The 12,707-nt window shown below is 46.5% G+C and overlaps 1 protein-coding gene across 2 annotated transcripts in view; it reads right to left on the reverse strand.

The window, feature by feature from the left end:
- Positions 1–12,707, reverse strand: part of ZZEF1 (zinc finger ZZ-type and EF-hand domain containing 1) — a 1,404,152-nt gene that overhangs the window by 544,782 nt on the left and 846,663 nt on the right. For both annotated transcript variants that reach the window (XM_069226690.1, XM_069226689.1), the window contains exon 40: positions 4,843–5,120. In XM_069226690.1, the coding sequence (XP_069082791.1) occupies positions 4,843–5,120 (278 nt within the window). The remainder of the gene's footprint in view (positions 1–4,842; positions 5,121–12,707) is intronic.

Below are 12,707 nucleotides of genomic sequence, written 5' to 3' on the forward strand. Positions count from 1 at the left end.
CCCTAGTGACTGTGCTCTCTTCCTCTAAATGTGGTTACTTAGGACTTAGCACTCCCCACAATTGGCATGCTGGTGCTCCCATGTAAGTCCCTATATATGGTACCTAGGTACCCAAGGCATTGGGGCACCAGGGGTTCCCCATGGGCTGCAGCATGTACAATGCCACCAAAAATGTGTCTGTAGGCCTGTCATTGCAGCTTTGGTGAAAAGGTGCATGCATTCTTTCAATAGAGGTCACTGTACCAGGTCACTGTAAGTCACCCCTATGGCAGGTCATCCTAGCCCAGAGGGCAGGGTGCAAGTACCTGTGTGTGAGGACACCCCTGCATGAACAGTGGTGCCCCTACGAACTCTAGCTCCATTTTCCTAGCCTTCATAAGTGCGGGGAAGCCATTTTATCCGTGTATTGAACACCTGTGTGCAGCTACATAATGGCAACTCCAAACCTGGGCACGTTTGGTATCAAACATATCAAAATCATACCCAAATACCATTGCCAGTATTGGTTGAGTGATTCCATGCACTCTGAGGGCTCCTTAGAGGACCCCCTGCATTGCTCCTACTAGTCTTATGGGGTTTTCCGAGCAGCCGGTGCTGCTGCCACCCCACAGACAGGTTTCTGCCCTCCTGCGGCTTGACCAGTTCAGGCCCAGGAAGGAAGAACAAAGGACTTCCTTTGGGAGAGGGAGGCAACACCCTCTCCCTTGGAAATAGGTTTTACATGGCCTGGGAGAGGTAAGCCCACCCAAGCCGCCAGTATGCTGTGAAGGGCACATTTGGTGCCCTCCTTGCATAAACCAGTTCGCACCAGTCCAGGGACTCCTGGTCCCTGCTCTTGCATGAAACTGGACAATGGAAAGGGGAGTAACCACTCCCTGGTCCATCACGACCCCAGGGGTGGTGCCCAGAGCTCCTTCAGGTGGCCACTTGATTCTGCCATCTTGAATCCAAGGTGGGCAGAGGGCTTTGGGAGCATCTGAGTGGCCAGGTCAGGCAGGTGATGTCACAGCCCCCTCCTGAAAGGTGGTCACCCGTCTTGGTGACCAATCTCCCTTTCTGGGCTATTTATGGTCTCCCTCCAGGGTTGGTCTTCAGATTCAATATGCAAGATTCCAGCAGTACTCCTCTGCATCTTTTACTTCATCTTCTGGCCACCGGGATGGCAACTGGACCCTCCAGGAACCGACAATCTGCAACTCCAGCAACGACTACGCTGTGCAACATTGTTTCTCTGGCTCCTTCTAGCAACTGCAACATTTCCCTGGCTGTGCATCCTCTGAGGGCGACAGGTCTTCAGCCTGCACAAGAAGGAAGAAGGAATCTTCCTTGGAGTGAAAAAGCCACTCCCCTGTATCCGCAGGCACCAACTGCAACGATGTCCGGCTGCATGGATCTTCTCTCTTGCAAAACTGCATGAATCCCGCCACACAGGTGGTGGTCTGGAGTGGTACCCTTGGTCCTCTCTACCAGCTGTCCAACTTGGGAGACTGTGAGCCATTGGCTCTCCTTGCAGGACAGTACCCCTGTGCACCTCAGCTCTTGCAGCTACCAAGGCTTGTTTGTTCCTCCTCCAAGGGATCTTCAGGCTCCATGTAGCCTCTTCTTCCGTTGTGGGACATCGTCTGCATCACTTTTGGGACTCTTCTCCTGCTCCACTGCTGCACGACTGACTCCTTGTCTTCACAGTCAACCTGGTCCTGTATCTCCAGAAGGGTGGATTGTGGCTCCTGCCCCAATCAGACACTCCAACTCAAACTGGACTTGGTCCCCTTCTGTCAGGATCCACCTTTGGTTTCTTCCAGTCTTGCTTGGGTCTTGCACAGTCCTTTTCAAAGCTTGCCTGTGGGTTTGGGGGAAAAACAAGTACTTAACTATTCCCTAAAGGTCGCTGGGGGGCACCATGATACTCAACTTTTTGGGGTGCCTAGTTCCTCTCTACAGATTACACTACCTTGGGTGGGGGACTGCCTTTCGCATTCCACTTACTTAGTATATGGTTTGGTCTCCCCCTAGGGTCTCCATTACTTTCTATTATTTTACTGTTTACTATTGTTTTCTATGTTAATCCCTGGCTTCTAATGTGTATATAATAGTGTGTTTACTCACCTCCTAGTGTAGTATTGCCTATACAGTATTTTAGTAATTGTGTTACCATAATAAAGCACCTTTATTTTTGTAACACTGTGTGGTTCTTTCATGTGTGTGAGTGCTGTGTGACTGCAGTGGTATTGCATACGCTTTACATGTCTCCTAGATAAGTCTTTGCTGCTCATCCACAACTATCTATAGAGAGCCCTGTCTACACTTCACTAATGGGGGTTACCTAGACCTGGTGTAAGGTGATAACAAAAATATGTGCTCACCACACACCACGCCAGCTTCCTACATGTCTCCTGTCCTCCACCCTCCCACCTTACTCTTTAGCAGCTGTGAGTCTGCCTCATACTATGCTCTGCTTTTACATGTCATCAACCTACCTCTTACATTCCCATATTTAACCCCTGTACAGATGAGCAACCCTCTATTGTTACGTGATAAAGCCATATCTCAACTTCCCCATTCCCTTAACCTATGCCTAACTGTCCCTGACTCATCTCCGTGGCAACTAACATTTCTTTCTTGTCCAGCAATAAACCTAACCTCTGAACACCTTAAGATAATTACTCCCAATGGGCAATGTTTCCATCTGCTAAACATGCCCCAGCAGACAACCTTTTACTTCCACAACTCCCTGCCACCCTTCACTAAACTAAGACCACTTATATAGGATCTTCTGATTCTCTTACCTCTATTTTCAACTACCTAATTCTGAAATACATAACCAAATTAAACAGCCCTCATTATTATCTTTCCAACTATAAGTCTCGCTAACTGCATTGCTGAATCTGTGGACATGTGGACCTAGTATGTGGTACTGTTCAAGGTGTACAGTCCTCTGTACTTCATACCTCAGAAGATCTCTATATTCTAACGTGACTATATCCCTTCTGAATCTGCATGCCAAGCTAGAACAAATGTTCATGTATATCTATGTCTATCCTGCAAAATATTCTCTGTAATTGTAATCTAATCTCTGATACCCTTTGGGCATATGCCCTACTTTGTAATTTGCACACTAACATCCTTAAGGGTCAATGATACTTTATCAAAATCACACTGCTTGAGACCATAGTTCACAGTTCGAGTGTCCATGTTAGCACAGGTCTGCTTTCTAAAGCAAGATGCAGAAGGTAAATGCACGTTTCGAAATTTATGTGAAAATGTGTGACTGCCAAGCCCAGCTCAGACAGCAAAAGGCCATTCAGTTCATTAAGAGCTGGATGCAAGCCTGTCAAACAACCACCAGTCAAAGAATGTCTTCCATTTGTGATTACTGGAAGTTTTGCTAGTTATTGCCAGAACAATCATGCATTCCTTGGATAAGCTTAAGTGGCCAAACCCAAGGTCTGGCATGCACCCGTGCTCAGCTGGGAGCTGAAACTGAGGAGGCTTTAATACATGGAACAACTCTAGAAAGCAAGTTTGTTTCACCCAATTTAAAGCCACCAGGAACACTCAAAAACCGCACACCAGCAGTCTCTGAAACAGCTAATAAAGCAGATGTTTCAATGGAAATACATAGTGAACCTCTCCTTAACCTCTATAGAGAATACATCGCCTAGTAATCCTGGATGCTAAAATTTAGAGGTGAGGGAAGAGCATTTGCTGTTTTTCCATGCCTATTCTCGGCACACCAACTAGTCAAAAACATTGTCCATAAACATACTATTCAGTTAACACGTGTTCCTCTAAGACCACTGACCTGCAGAGGTCATTTGTTATGTCATTCTTTATTCCTGGCATTGTTTGGCAACCAAAGTCCAAATATCCTGTGCTTCTCTGGAGATCATCAAGCTGGTGGCCCCTAGTTCAATATTCAAAACATTTGGAATTGCCTGTCAATATCAGCACTGTTTTTCTGTGACTTGAGCCTAGGACCCTCTGAGGATGATTTTGACTGCTGCAGCTCCAGCACTTTTACATGTACCATCTTTTTAGACTCACATTACAGTCCACTGGCCGCAAAAGGGGGTCCAGAAGTGCTCCCTAATCCCTAATCCATGACCTCCGAATGTGGAGAGCAGAATGGCATGCAAGCCCTCACTATTATTCTATTATTCAGGTAATAGGTAATGCACACACTTGAGGAGTGAGTCATCCATCAAGATGTTCATCTGGGTACACTGCCAACAATACACAGGTAAAGCCTACTTCTTATTTTTATGTTTCTTCGAAACAAATTCACTCTACTTGGTACAGGAAGCACTGGGGGATCCTCAGACAAAAAAACAGTTTTTATTTAAAAAAAAAAAAAAATCCATTGCTTGCAGACATGATTGGCTTTTGCTTCCTTCCTCTAAACACTTCAGACTAAAAATATAATCTCAGGGCTATATTCATAGAGCAGCATGTTAAATCAGGTTTAGAATGCATAAAATGTGAACTTATACAGTTAAAATGAATTATTTACGAGAAAAATTACACCAGTTATGTGGAAGCAAATGCAGAAGTGTTAAACATACAAGGCACAACATTAGGGATGAATTTGATTTCAAAACTGCACTACAGTATCGAAGTAACTCGGGCAAAGATTAACAAATCTGAGAACAGAAAGCATGTGGAATATGTGTCATTTCTATTAAATAGACTATTGAAGGCACTAAGACAATTTAAACATGCATTATTTGAAATATGATAGTATGTATGTTAGTAGGAAGAAAATGTTATGTGGAAGGCTATGGTCAACTTTCAGTGCAGCTTGAAAGAGAGATGAATTGCTAGACCCAAGACAGCACATAGTACCTGTCCAGACAGACTGCTCCCAAATTGAACAGAAGCTGTGTAGTCTTCCAACCATGTGGTACCGTAGATCCATCACCTGTGGCTAAGAAGCTATGTTTGACAGACAGAACTTTGGCTACAGCAGCATCAACCTCTGCAGGGGAAAGTCTTAAGATCAGCTGCCCCAGAAGGCCCAAAGTTAAATGATATGTTTCATTCAAGTGTCCAGCATTAGAAATTACAACCTGGAACATTAGTGGGATAACCTGTTCCAAGGTATTTAAGGAAAATGTGGAGTTCTGCAAAACAAACAGAAGGAATAGCACATAAATGTGTATTCAAACACACTTCAAATATATTAATTTAGCACTACGAAAAACACATCCCAACACCAGAACAAGACATTTTTTATGATGCATGCATGTAGAACAAGTTACTTTCTTTCGGTAATGCATTATCTGGTAGAGACATATTATAGTTGCAGATTCCTTACCCTACAATTTCCCCCAGGCATCAGTCTGGATCCGAAGATTTTTTCTCGAGCAGTACACCTGCTGCAGTTAGGTGGTGTTGGTCGGCTCCGTGTCCATCGTTGGCGCCGGATCTATATAGGCACCACCCCGGCGTGCTGACATCAGATTCTTTTCAAGACTTTCCACGCCAGAAGCACGAAACCAAGAAGAACACTGCCCACTGGTGCATCAGAACTAGGGCCCTGAAGGGGAAGTCCCTGTTCCAACAAATTAGTTCGCAGAGAGGGGAGAATGGGTGGATCGGTAAGGAATCTGCAATTAGAATATGTCCCTACCAGAGAAGGCGTTACCGAAGGTAAGTAACTTGTTTATCTGAACCTTCTAGTTGCAGATTCTTTACCTTGGGATAGATACTGCAGCAATACCATCCTCGGAGGAGGGTCTGCGAACTAAGATCATACTAGGAAGTCCTTCAGGACTGAATGGGCAAGTACCCGTCCCTGCGGACCTGACTGTCCAAGCAGCAGTGTTTGGTGATCGTGTGCAGTGATGCCCACGTCCCTGCCTAACAGATGTCCAGGACTGGAGCTCCACATGCAAATGCAGTGGTTGCAGCTGTTGCTCTGGTAGAGTGAGCGCACACTCTTGGGGTTGTTTTTTAACCCATGCGTAGCACATTTATATGCAGGGAACAACCCATCTGAAGATGGTTCTCTTCTGCACTGTCTGACCTTTCTTCACACCTACATAACCAACAAAGAGTTGATTGTCCACCCGGAACACTTTGGTACGTTCAAAGTAGAACGCCAATGCTCTTTTTGGGTCCAAGCGGTGGAGTCTCTCCTCTTCCTTAGAAGGATGTAAGGGGGCGTAAAAAGTAGTCCAGGTGATGGACTGGCCTACATGAAAAGGCATGCCCACTTTTGGCAAAAAGGAAGCCCTGGTGCAAAGCACCACCTTGTCAGGATAGATGGAAAGGTAGGGTGGCTTAGATGACCGTGCCTGCAGCTCTTTCACCCTGCGGGCAGAAGTGATGGCCACAAAGAAGGCTGTTTTAATGTCAAAACCCTGAGTGGACAGTTATGAACCAGCGCAAAGGGAGCGCACATTAGGAAAGTAAGAACCAGATTCAAATTACACTGGGGCACTATGAATGGTGAAGGAGGAAACATATAGGTAAGACTCTTCAGGAATCTACTAGTAGTATGAGATTAATACAAAGAGGGTTGGTCAGGTAATCTCAGAAAAGTAGAGAGAGCAGACAACTAACCTTTGAGGGTGCCCAAAGCAGAACCCTTCTGGGCCAAAGAAAGTATAACCAAGACCTCAGAGAAAGGGGCAGAAAGGGGGTCAACAGACATGTCTGTGTACCATGTCACAAATTTGTTCCATCAACAGGTGTATATCATTTTGGCGGAGGGACGCTTGGCTGCCAAGATAAAGATCCTCCCGAAGGGGCAGTCTGATTGGAGGATCGAACTCTTCCTGCACAGTCGGGAGCCACAATGATTACTTGGACCCGGTCGTTCTTGATCTTCTTGAGAACTTTGGGCAGAAGTGGTATGGGAGGAAAGGTGTATAAGAGGCCTGAGCTCCAATCGAGACGAAAATAGTCACCACTGACATTGCTCGTTCTCTCCGGAGGCGAACAGATCTAACCATGGCTCTCCCCACTGCTGAAAGAGAACCTGCACGACCTCCAGAAGGAGACAACATTTGTGATCGACCAGGCATTGTTGGCTGAGTTCCTCCGCTCTAGCGTTCAGAAAGCCCGCCAGGTGATGAACCACCAGGGAAATGCCCTGATGTCCCAGCCATGTCCGGAGGCGCAGAGCCTCCTGACAAAGGGTCCTCGACCCCACCCTCCTTGTTGCAGTAACACATGGTGGCAGTGTTGTCAGTGAACACCGGCACTACTTTCCCTTTGAGGGAGGGAAGGAATGCTTTCAATGCCAGCCTGATCGCCCCGAGCTCCAAAAGACTGATGTGGAGCCCGGACTCCCCCAGAGACCGGGCACCTCTGATCTCCGTCGCTCCCATGTGGTTGCCCCATCCCAGGAGTGACACATCTGTCACTACTGTCAGATCTGGTTGGGGAAGGGAGGGAGATTGCCACTGACCAATTGCAGTCCAAGAGCCACCAATGCAGATCTTGTGCAGTTCCCTCAGAGATCTGGACCATGTCGGAGAGATTCAGCTGATGCTGCACCCACTGGAGCTTCAGGTCCCACTGCCGAGAACTCATAAGCCATCTGGCATATTTCACCAGCAGGATGCATGAGGACATGAGTCCCAGAAACCTCAGAGTCATTCTCACTGAAATCCATGACAGAGGCTGAAACACTGGTATCATAGCCTGAGTATCCTGGACTAGCCACTTGGGAGGATAGCCCTGAAACTGAACTGTGTCCAGAACAGCTCCAATGAAGGGGCGAGTCTGAGATGGAGTCAGGTGTCACTTCGACACATTTATAGTGAACCCCAGTGAATGCAGGAGGTCTGCTGGAAACCTGGAGGTGACTCGAAAGCCAGAGGCAAGTCCGCCTTCAACAGCCAGTTGTCGAGGTAGGGGAAGACTAAAAGCCCAGACCTGCACAAATGAGCTGAGACCACTGCCATCACTTTGGTGAACACCCGAGGGGAACTGGCAAGGCCAAAGTGGAGCACAGCAGACTGAAAATGGTCATGGCCTACAATGAACTGCAAGTAACGTTTGTGGGCAGGCAGTATGGGAATATGGAATAGGGGTCCTGCTAGTCCAACGCTACCAGTCTTCTGGGTCCAGGGAAGATAGACCATGAGCATTCAGAACCTCTCCTTCTTGAGGAAAAGATTGAGTGACCGGAGGCCTAGGATAGGGCGGAAGCCCATGTCCTTTTGGAAACCAGAAAGTAGCAGGAATAACAACCACAACCTAGTTCTGTCACAGGGACCCCCCTCTATGGCTTCCCTGGACAAGAGTGCCGTAAACTCCTTGCGGAGAAGTGCCAAATGATCCTCCATCGTCCGATTATGGGATGGTGGCATGGATGGAGGGGTAGTCTCGAAGGGGAGGGAGTAGCCCCATCGGACTATTTGCAAAACCCAACTGTCTGACGTGATGGATCCATGAGGATGCTGCATTTCACGTACCCAGCCACGGAGAGGCCGGGCAGCATTCGTGGCACGATGGCTTGAGGGAAACGGATGTGGTGGGATGCCCCTCCCATAGCTACGAAAGGGGCGAAAAGCAAACTGGAGGGGGGGTGAGGGGAAGAGGGATAGTTGTGATGCCCAAGGACCTGGCCATAGCCCGGCACTTGAGCGCCGAGTCTGCTTTGTCTCCAAAAAAACAGGTGCCATCAAAGGGCATGTCCATAAGAGTGGATCGGACATCCCCTGAAAAGCCAGACGTCCTCCACCAAGCATGGAGCCTTAAGGTCGAAGTTGACGCAACCTATGAGTCAGTCGTATCCAGCCCATATCGTATCATGAACTAAGCTGCATCCCTCCCATCAGCAACAGCTTCAGAGAGAATGGCCCAGGTCTCCTCTGGGACCTATGGCGGCACCTGCACAACCGTGTCCCATAAGGTATGGGTGTAATGGCCCAAAAGGCATGCAGTGTTCACTGACCGCAATGTCAGGCAGGCAGGAAGAAGAAAAAATCTTCTTCCCAAGCTGATCCAGTCTCTTGGATCCCTGCGGAAGGGAATGCGCCTGGGGACATGAAGGCTTGGGTAACCAAGCTCTCAGCGGTTGGGTATTGCGTAAGGAAAACTGGGTCATTGGGAGCTGGTCTATGGCAGCGGGCAATCGTTCTGTTTACAGGAACCCCTATGCTGGGTTTGGACCAAGTCCCCAGCAGGACATCAGTGAGGGCTTCATTAAATGGCAAAAGGGGTTCAGAAGAAGAAGCCCCAGGCTGAAGCACCTCAGTCAGGATGTTAGACCTGACTGACAGTGAAGGCAGCTCGAGACCCAGGACCTCAGCCGCTCTTCGCACCACCATTAGTAGGACGCTATCTCCTAGGGGGAGAAAGAATGCCACATTCACTGGAAGTGTCCAGACCACTGGCTTCACTCAGGTCCATACACCAGTCCATGGGATCTTCAAGCTGGTATTCTAAAGGGTCAGGAGACCCCTAACACTCCTCACAGTAACCCAACTCAAGGGAATAAGGTTTGATTCTTGCTCTAGGCAAGACTGCTGGTTTAAGGATGACAGTACTTATGTTTGTAGGCGACTAGGCTAGTCCTACAACAAGTCACAACTGTCGTCCCAACCCTCCTGGCTCAAAGGCAGTACATCATCAAAATCTCAAGACAGTAAAAGGTGATTTAAGGCAAGAGTGCGACATCTCAGGGAGGTCGTGGTTAAACAAAGCTTACCCCCTTTCTCACATGAACAACATGTCTCAATCAAACAAAGGCAAAGAAAGAGATGCAGTTTTTTGTAGGTTTTAACAACAACACTGCAATCTATGATAAATTGCTTGTGCTGCAAAATTTAGGATAATGAATGATGCAAGGAACAGAATTGTGAACACAAGTCATTAATACAAAGACCCCCCACCATCTTGCAATAACATAAAATAACATGAGATATGAAATATGTTCCAATACCCTAACATGATGAACCTAACCCCTAACCTAAAGAGAGCTAGGTGTGTTTAACCCAATCTGCCAGTATCATATCCATGAGAAGACCGTCCCCAACCCACGTTATCTAGGAATTAGGCCTCTAGATCAGACTCCGTGGGGACACTAAGACTGGGCAGCATCAAGGCGACATGTAGCATACTATCTGTCTGTGGAAGGTGCATTTAGACAGATCTGATCATCTGACCTCTGACGTAGGTCTGTTCCCAAACAATAGATAACAAAACATTCTTGGGGAGCAAATTACATAAACAATTCCCTCGAAAAGCACAAAGTGGAAAAGTACCAAAGTGGCACTGATAACATGAAAATAAAACATTGTCTTAACTAAAAAACAATGCAGCCATCTTGGAAAGATGGAATTAAATAAATGCGCTAAAACAGAGCAAGCTAAGTAGGGTAAAAGTCACTGGGTGACGGGAGCACAAGTCTGAAAGCCGGAAGGCTAAGCTAACTCCTGCTTCCCATTAAAACAAAAAGGACTCACTACACCCTCCACATTGCCGGAACAAGTATAATGCCATAGGATTACGTTATTGTTAGGCGAATGAATCCAAGCTAAAATGCTCTGGACTAAAACAAGCTAAAATCAGTAAAACGTTTCTAAAAATCCTATTTAAAAACATGCTAACAAATAGCTTAAACCATACAAAAAGACACAATGTCAACCAAGACAAGCACAGCAGGCCAAAGTAAAAGCAATAGATGCAAACTTTGAATTTAGCGAGGTAAGTCAATCATCAAATCTATTAAACACTAGTTATGATCTTGAAGAGCGTCTTCGCAGCCATTAAATGGAAAGGCCCTCAGGAAAGAGGCCACATCGTCAGATGTTAGATCGATCACAGGATAGGCAGATGGATCCACAGAGCAGCTGTGCATGGCAGTCACTTGCGAAGGACCTCCTGCAGGAGCGGCACCCTCCATTGTGCTGAAAAGAGCCAGATCATTCACCATGGGTGGCTCATAAATGGCCTCGCAAATCAGCCTTAGTCTCAAGGGGAAGGACCTTGAATGAACCCTCATCGGGGACATCAGCAGTTCTTGGTCTACAGGAGGCACTGGCAGAACAGCAAGGCACACTGTGGGCAAATGTTCGAAGAGGCACCACACACAGCAAAAGACTGGCTACACACACCTATAGAACTGGTCTGAGTGACAATGACCAGTCAACTCTTCAAACAAAGGAGCATTAAAGAACTAAACCATGCATTCATGGCACAGCTGGGCTAGTGGCAGTAGCTCCATCACTCTGCGTAGCTGGAAAGGCACAACCACTGCGAATCAGAAGCAACAGCAGTAGTATTCCGACTATTAATGCCAAAGTTATAGGAAAGCCGCCAAACACACCTGAAAAGAGTGAATGGACGGCTGACGGATGACTCCGAAGACAGTCAGGAAGATGGATACAAATCCAGACTTTAAAGAAATAGACAATCCCCGTAGTGCCCGAAGCATTGAAAATTATGGATACCAGCTCTCTAAAGTGGTTGGGGAAGTTGGTATTTAATAGGGATTGTATCTCGGCTGATGATCTTGCTATCTAGCCGATGTCAACGCGACTTGTTTTTGAAACAGTAGCGTCTTTAGTCTGCTCAGCTCATCATAATTTACATTCGTAGTATCAATGTGAGGCCACATTTTTGCTACTCTTATTTCTTGTGTGGGGGGGGGAATAAAACATGGCTGCAACACGTTATGACCTTACAGACTGAAATTGCGTAGGCAATTAAAGGTCGCATACCGCAACAGCTTTGGATGCTCAGCACCACATAACTTCCATTTGAAGGTGCATGAAATGCTGGTTGAATCAAAGGGGCAGGAGTACTCTTCAGAAAACAGGCGAAGTTTGCAACCCCTGCATTACAAAGGCCATGAGGGGACACTTGTTTACAGATCATTGAATGACTAACAGTACTCTCACATTCGCTTCCACTAAGAAAGACCTCTGTTTCGCTGTTCAGACACTTATATTCAAAGGGCAACTCACACTCTTCTTTAATATAGCTATCACCTAGCCACTCGTATCTGCCTGCGGCAAGATGTTTCAGGCATTTTGAAAAACGAAAAGTGGAAATGGGCAGATTTATAATGCCATCTAGGTGCCATAGTGTCAATGGACTCTCTGCAACTGTGAAAGGAAACTTCTCTTATTTTTCTATGTAAAGCATGGTGAAACTCGCTTCCCTTTAAGCCACTGTCTGTTGTTCCTTGGCTAAATTAAAAGCAGCAAACAAGTCACTAATGTTAATATACTTCCATGGAACGTGGCCGTTTTTCAGAATCTGTAGTGTCCAACCTAACTGCATGATGGAACGCGGTTGTCCATGGCATAAAAGGGACATGTCATTTTGAATGATGTCAATCGCAGATGACACTATAAGATTAAAGGAATAAATCCTGTTCGACAGTGTCCATGCCGTTGTCGACAACAGCTAAAGTCTTTTCTAAATTTTCTTTGTCTATCTGCCTTAAACGCGCAGCAGCTTCTGTTTGAGAAAACTTCCATATGTCATTATATATGGCATAGATGAATCTTTTAGAGCGTGGCTTTCTAGGACCTAACAAGAAGTCCTACAAGTCTATATCTTCAGAAAGAGTGTTTAGATGTTCCTAAACGTCTTCAGTGCAGGCGTTGGCCACTGGGCGACGCCTGCACTACCTCTCTGGTGCGGGTCATGATCAGTGACCAACACCAGGAAGGGGGTTAAAAAATCCTCCAATGTGTCACACCGGAGGATTTATTTTATTTAAAAAATCCGCGGGAGACACA

This window comes from Pleurodeles waltl, chromosome 3_2 (assembly GCF_031143425.1).
Source record: "Pleurodeles waltl isolate 20211129_DDA chromosome 3_2, aPleWal1.hap1.20221129, whole genome shotgun sequence".
Classification (NCBI taxonomy): Eukaryota; Metazoa; Chordata; class Amphibia; order Caudata; family Salamandridae; genus Pleurodeles; species Pleurodeles waltl.